Source organism: Gracilinanus agilis, chromosome 3 (assembly GCF_016433145.1).
Source record: "Gracilinanus agilis isolate LMUSP501 chromosome 3, AgileGrace, whole genome shotgun sequence".
Lineage (NCBI taxonomy): Eukaryota > Metazoa > Chordata > Mammalia > Didelphimorphia > Didelphidae > Gracilinanus > Gracilinanus agilis.
In genome coordinates, this window is record NC_058132.1 from 638,045,850 (window position 1) to 638,052,896 (window position 7,047).

Genomic DNA, 7,047 nt, shown 5'->3' on the forward strand with positions numbered 1-7,047 from the left:
AATTGCCAGTGCTCCATGTTGGACCAAGCAGTTGTTAGGAAGCACGGAATTTCTTAGAGGGCTGCTTCTAGGGGCAGCACTTCACATTTCTCCCGCTATACTCTCTTTCTCCATCCCCACACCGACCCACCCCTTTTTAAAACTTCATCAAAAGTTGCTTGTCCAGCTACTCCTTATGCTTACCTCTGAATGCTTATTTCCGTAGAAAAATGCTTGATTCCTAATGAAAAAGGCAGGCGCATCTACTCAGGCTTCAACTTTCATGATTTTTGTGCAGGGGGCAACTAGGTGGCACGAGGGATGGTGCCGGGCCTACAGTCAGGAACACGCATCTCCCAGCGTTCAGATCTGGTTTCAGGCACTGCTTAGCTTGATGAGCCACCCCGTGTGCCTCCGTTTCTTCCCTCATCTGGCTAAGGAGCTGGAAAAGGAGATGGCAACCACTCCAGGATGTTGGCCAGGAAAATCCCAAGTGTTGGACACAACTAAAAACAATTGAACAAGAAATGTAGAACCAATTTGAGGGAAAAGAAATAAGTAGCATGTGGCACTTCTAAAATTTGATATTTAAAATATTTATCTCCATCTTACTGAAGAATTTAAACTCTTCAAGATTATGGCTTGCCCAGAGTAATACTGCTAGAGTCTGAAGGTAGGACTTGACTCCAGGTTTCTACATTCAGTAGGTTAATTATTTCATCCACTGGACTAAATTTCTTCCCTCCAAGTACAGCTAAATTTTTGGTTAGATTATTTGGTAGTATACCTCTTGTTCTTTACATAGCCGTACTACCACCATAGGAATGGGGGGCATGGAAGGGAGTAATAATAATACTCCATTTTGTCAACTCCTTTAAATTTGAGTTAACTAGTTCAGTAAATCTTAGAACCCTAAGAAAAGGGCTTAGAAAGCATTGTAGTTATGAGGAAGCTTGGAATACACCACCAGGACTAGACTCCATATCTCTGAGTTCCCACAATCCAAATGTGTGTGAAAGAAGGCAATGAAGAAAAATTACTCAGTGTAAACTATTTGAAGATTTTTTGGAGCAAATTAACTATTTTTTAAAATAATTTGATCTACGATGAACTTCTCAAATGTCAGTTAAAATATCTTACGCTATTCTGCACACAGACTCAGTCAGCTTTTTCTAACATAGATGGTAATGTATATTTATTTCTACTGACTACATAAAGATCATCAAGTAGAAATCTTCCAGGAAGTCACCTCCCTTATTCTCAGAGCTGAGCCTTCTGGGAATGTACAAGATAAGATAAATGGCATTTTGTTACATGTGTATTTGGATCCATGCACTTGTGTAACAATTAGCACATGGTTCTTAATTGGATAGAACTGCATTCTTCCTTCTGCCCTAAACCCTTGATTATTCTGGAATGGTTTGGTCTGGATCCCTTTATGCCCTTTGATGACTCCATACTTACTGTCTCTCTCATTATCATTTATAGTAGAATTGGGCAGCCCTCAGAAGGTTTGCTGGCTCCTAGTTATTGTTAGTTATATATGCTATAGTTAGATATTCCTAGTTACATAGCATTTTTGTAAACTTGGTAGGCCCATAAAAATAAAGGTGGCTTCTTCACAAGACCTTTTAAATCCTTATCACATGATGTTCAAAACCCAAATTTCAAATTTGGTATTATTGTGAGACTACTCAAATAACTATTTTATTTAGTATTTTTTTAAAGGCATTTCAACAAATATTAAAGTGTGTGTTTGTGTAAGGTACAAAATGCACACATAAGTATAGTTACAAGAAAATGGAAAGGTGTTAGCTCTGAAAAGGGGATCAGGGTATGCTGTGGGTGGGGGGGCAGCGGAGAACACAGAAATTGAGCAGTGATTTAAGAGATGCAGAGATGAGGCAAAAATTGGCTCTTAAAATATCACTTATTCAAGTTCATACTATTAAAAGGTCCTTTTACATAATTAACACAACATAAATTTTTGGGAATTTAACTGGACTGATATATTGAAATTTTTTAAAAAGAAAGACTACCTAAAGAACATCCCAAAATTCTGAGGCAAACATTGAATTTAACTAGTTTCGTTTGCAAGCTTCACTTTCAAATCTGATAAAATGTCAATCAGGTCATTTTCACTAATATTAGAAAATTTTCAGAAAATAACTGACAGTGAATCTTAAACTGAAGTATGCCAGTATCTTGTATTAGTTGTTGCTACTTTGTACAATGTCTTTTTTTTTTTTTTCATCTTTATAAGCATACGAAAAAGCGTGATATAATGGATAGGACGGGGATCAAACCCCACTTCTCCCACAAAGGCCATGTGACTGTGAGTCACTTATCCTCAGCCTCTAAGCTCCTCATCCCAGAGTTGTTGACCAGTGAAATCCTAGGACTGGTTCCCTACCCTTTATTTGGCATATATTAATAATTAAACATTATAAAGGTATCAGTTTACATAGGAAGGTTTTTTTTAACTGTATAAACTGAAAGTAATGTTTTGTTCGCAGTTTTCACATTTTAATTTCAAGCAATGGTAGGTGTGGTTTATTTGTTGATATGGTGTTCGTCTGCTTAATTCTGCTAAGTGTTTTTAAATGTTGCCAGGAAAAACTAAACCAATCCGATAACTTTCTAGGCATTTCAGCCAGAGTAACTCAAAGGTCTTTACTGCTAGGTTTCAGGACACTAATCTTTTGCTTACATGGCTTGCTTTAGATTTTCTGAATCATTCTGATCATTCAAGAAGCAGATAATAAAATTAATAAAGCTTTATGGTGTGATTTACCCCCTCCCACCACATAGTTATGGGATAATGGGAATTTCTGCATTAAAAAGCACAAAGAATAACTACTTTTTCTTAAGGTTTCTTAAGGTTAACTGGAATTATAGCCATATGTGTGAGTGAAGAGCATGGAGTGAATTGTGTTGATTTTTTTTTTTTTTAAGTTGCTAATCAATCACTTCATAGCTGGAACAGGATGTCTTCTTATCAGAAAGGGAATTGTGTACCATATTAAGAGAGACCTTCACTATCTGATCGAACCCTTTTATCTTACAGATGAGCAAACTGAGTGCCTACAGTCACAAAGATCCTCAGTTGGATTTAATGTGAATATTTCCAATAACTAGTAGTAGGACATTTTAGGAAAAAAGGGAAAGTGCTTCTTAATAATTTGTATTGTTTTAGAGACTAGAAGAGGGAGGGCTAAATTCAGTTCCTTGAATTCAGTGCCTCGGACGTAGTAGATGTTTAATAAATATTGCATTAAATTGCCATTTGATAATATGTTTAATGTCTTTTTTCTTTCAGTGCATCTGGGGCAAGCGTTGTAGCCATTGACAACAAAATAGAGCAGGCGATGGTAAGTCAAATTCTCATTTGATTTGGATGTTATTTAAACATTATCCAAAATGTACCGATCTTCTTGGTAAGTGGCTATTTGGTTCATTTCTCATTAAAAGGCATCCTTTTGATTGATCCCTTTGATTTGTTTGTTATAGAGACTATTTTATGCAGCTTATGCAGCCAGACCAATGGTTCCATGATTTCTACTTCTTATGCATAGGATCATATAACTATAGAGCTGGAGGAGACCTCAGAAATGATCTAATCTGACCCTCCTAAATTAGCCTCATTATGTTGATGGGGAAACTGAGTCACTGTGTGTCTCTGACTCCTGAATTAGAACTCGAAGGGTCTGCCCTTGTTCAGCAGTCCCTGGATCAGCTGCTCTGCCCTTTGCCCTTTTCGATTGTTAAATCCTTTTAAATATAGTTTAAGCAAAAGGGCTTGTGTGTTGTTTCATTTTTGTTGATGGGGAGGTGTGGAGATCCTTCAGAAATAACGTTCAATAAAATGCTTCATTAGACCCCTTTCATGGGAGCCTCCAGCTTCAAGCCCTTATCGCCTTAGGCAAGGGAGGAAGGCGCTTCCCCGTCTTGTGTGTGTCCTAAAAGCCCCCCAACCTTTTCTGAAGTGTCACAAAGGAAACTAGAGAAAGGGGGTGTTCTCCCCATCCATCTTCACTGGGGCTCTGTGGCCAGGGGAGATTCAGTGGCTGAGGTGTGCGTGCCTTAGTCATCTACAGAGAGGAGCCAAAAAGTGGTAGAGAATTTAAAGATGGATGCTCTGGCCTGGATATACTGTAAAACAGGCTTTTTTATACCCTTAACTTCTGTCTTAAGGACTTGATAATGGGGGATAAGTGACCTACCTAGGGTCACCCATCTAGGAAGTGTCTGAAACCAGATTTGAACCCAGGAGCTCCCGGTACTAGGCCTGGCTGTATCCCCTACCAGTGATGGGCAAACTTTTTAAAGAGGGGCCAAAGGAAAGGAAATGCTCATCTGTCAGTCTGTTTCTAGGGCAGCTCTTTGGAAGTTTCATTGTAGTGTATCCCACTCATTGTATTCGTCAGATTAGGAATAACGTCTCTCTCTGGCTGGATAGAACATTTCAGGGGGCTGCATCTGGCCCATCACTGCCCTTAGGCCTTCAGGACCACACAAAGTTTTTAAAAGATGCTTTTTTCCTAAAGAATGTATTTGCCAAAATGTCCAAATCCTCTCTTTCCTGCGAGTGGATTGTTTCTGACCTCGCTCCCTCTGCTTCCAGGATCTGGTGAAAAGCCATTTGATGTATGCCGTGAGAGAAGAAGTGGAAGTCCTGAAGGAACAAATAAAAGAATTAGTCGAAAGAAACTCTTTACTTGAACGAGAGAACGCACTGTTAAAGTCTCTTTCCAACAACGATCAATTATCCCAGCTGTCCACCCACCAGGCCAACCCCAGTAGCACTTCTCCGCAGCAGAGCGCCATAGCACAGCCTCCACAGCCAACGCAACCTCCGCAGCAGCCGAATGTGTCGTCCGCCTGACCCCCGCCTCCTCCACGCCGCCCCGCGCCTGCCCGGCCGGCCGCCCGGCGCCGCCGCAGGTGCGTGCTCGGCCTTTTCAGTATTAGACAATCATCCATTCTCCCCTGGAGAAGCCGCCCGGGGGTCCTGCGGCGGCCGCAGAGGGGCCGAGCCGGGAGGAGCCGCCGGGAGCCGGGCCTGCGCCAGCCGCCGGGCAGCTCCGGGGCTCGCCTTCGCTGTTGTCCATGGATTACCTTGAGCCTTCCTGTCTTGTTATGAGTAACCGTTCATCTACAGAGCCACCTTTCTTTCAATATAAGTAACATTTGCCTACATTAGTTTTCATTTCTTTGTGTTTTATTTATTACAGGGCTGCTATTTTCATAATGTACATGAACAATGTCACAGAACTTTTTCTTAATTTTTTAAAAAAATAAATGTAAGTATCAGTAAAGGAATTGATAGACGGGATTACATTTACTAGAGAAAACGTTTAGGCAATAATTGAACAAAAGAATCCTGGCATATTTCTAACACTAATGGCAATTTACCTTTGGTATTTATTTTCAGTAGTAAAGACCCAGCTTGAATGTAAATTTTGTATATTGTAAGTATGAAGACCATAGTGCATCTGTACAGGTAGTCACCAGTTATTGTGATATAATAAATAATTGATGGGCTATTTTGATGAAGAAAACTTTGCTCATTTCTGTTTCTACTTTCTATAGAGAAATTGCCATGATTCCTCTGCTTTTCAACATTTCGTATGACTTTTTTTTTTTTTTTTTTTTTTTTTTTTTTTTTTTTTTTTTTTTTTTTGGGGTGGGAATAAAAAGCTGTGAAATTGTTCAACCTACTTTGTAACCAAAGAAGCAAAGCTGTGTAATGGAGTTTTTTGGTTTTTTTTTTTATAATGCACATTCTTTATGTATTTTTATTTAGTGTTTTCTCATTCACAATTTTCTTTGCTGTCTAGCATGATCTGCATGACCTGTAATCTTTGAACCACTTTCGTACCTCATGTTTTTATCCAGCACTCTTATTGTAATATGTATTAGTCTGTGAACAATGTCAAATAAAAAGAACGAACAGCTGGTGTGGGTGGAGCTGAGCTAGTGTACTATGCACTAGGAGAAAATGAAGTGAGCCATCTTTTGTTCATTTAAAATGGTGTTTTGAATTTCGTATGCAGAAAACGTTTTGTTACATTGCAGATTTTAATGTATTTAATAAATGCAACATGCAGATTAAGTGCAGTGTATACTGAGTATTTAAATTAAAAATGTACATTTCATAAAAGACAGTTTCAAGAGAAAGCATCATTTTGTGTATACTAACACATTAAGTGTATGTCAGAAATTGATGTATAAATATATATATTTTAACACTTTTTCTGAAATTAAACTGCAGTTTTGTTGAAATATTTGACTCTACATGTGTTCAAAGTTTAATTGGACTTGCATTTCACAAAATTCAAAGTACTCCCTAATGAGATAATAAAACGAATTTAATGGCAGTTTTTAGACCTCTGTAGGCATAAGATGACTTGCAGATTAGGACTATGAAAAATATTTAATCTACCTTCTAATATTTACTTTGAATTACACTTGAATGAAAAATTCCTTGCTTGATTATGGGAAGGCTAGTCAAATCACCTATAGGAATGAGGATCAATGGCTCCAGGAATATTGTGTTTTAACTGAGTAATCTAGAAAAAGTAGTTTGAGCCCTCATCCTGGTGGAATTCATGAGACCATGGGGGTCAGAGAAGGGACACAGTCCTGTTTGCCTCAGTTTCCTTATGTGTAAAATGAACTGGATAAGGAAATGGCAAATCAGGAAAAGCCCAAATGGGATCAGGAAGGGTCAGACACATATGAATAGCAGCAACTCTTTAAAGCCAGGTAAATTACCTATCCTGCAGGATCTCTTTCACGTAGTAGTAATTACCTCTTTGTGGGCTTTAAACGGAGGCTATAAATAGTACGAGAAACAGGGAGGATCCTTTTGGAAGGATTAAAGGAATGAAAGAAAAGGCCACCCTCTAGGTAAGCTCTCTTGAAGACGAGGGTCTGGATAGAACTGCTTCTTACCCGGCACAGAACTAAGCTATCTAGCTTCTCCCAAGTGGTCTTTGAAGAAAATCCATCGCTCTCCCATTGATTGTCGACATATCTTGGGAAACGGTTCTCACGTGTGCTCCC

The 7,047-nt window shown here is 38.9% G+C and overlaps 1 protein-coding gene across 2 annotated transcripts in view; it reads left to right on the top strand.

Moving 5' to 3' along the window:
• Positions 1–5,603, top strand: part of TSC22D2 (TSC22 domain family member 2) — a 45,934-nt gene extending 40,331 nt beyond the window's left edge. For both annotated transcript variants that reach the window (XM_044670851.1, XM_044670852.1), the window contains 2 exons: positions 3,299–3,350; positions 4,604–5,603. In XM_044670851.1, the coding sequence (XP_044526786.1) occupies positions 3,299–3,350; positions 4,604–4,864 (313 nt within the window). In that variant the 3' untranslated portion in view covers positions 4,865–5,603. The remainder of the gene's footprint in view (positions 1–3,298; positions 3,351–4,603) is intronic.
• The last annotated feature ends 1,444 nt before the right edge of the window (positions 5,604–7,047 follow it).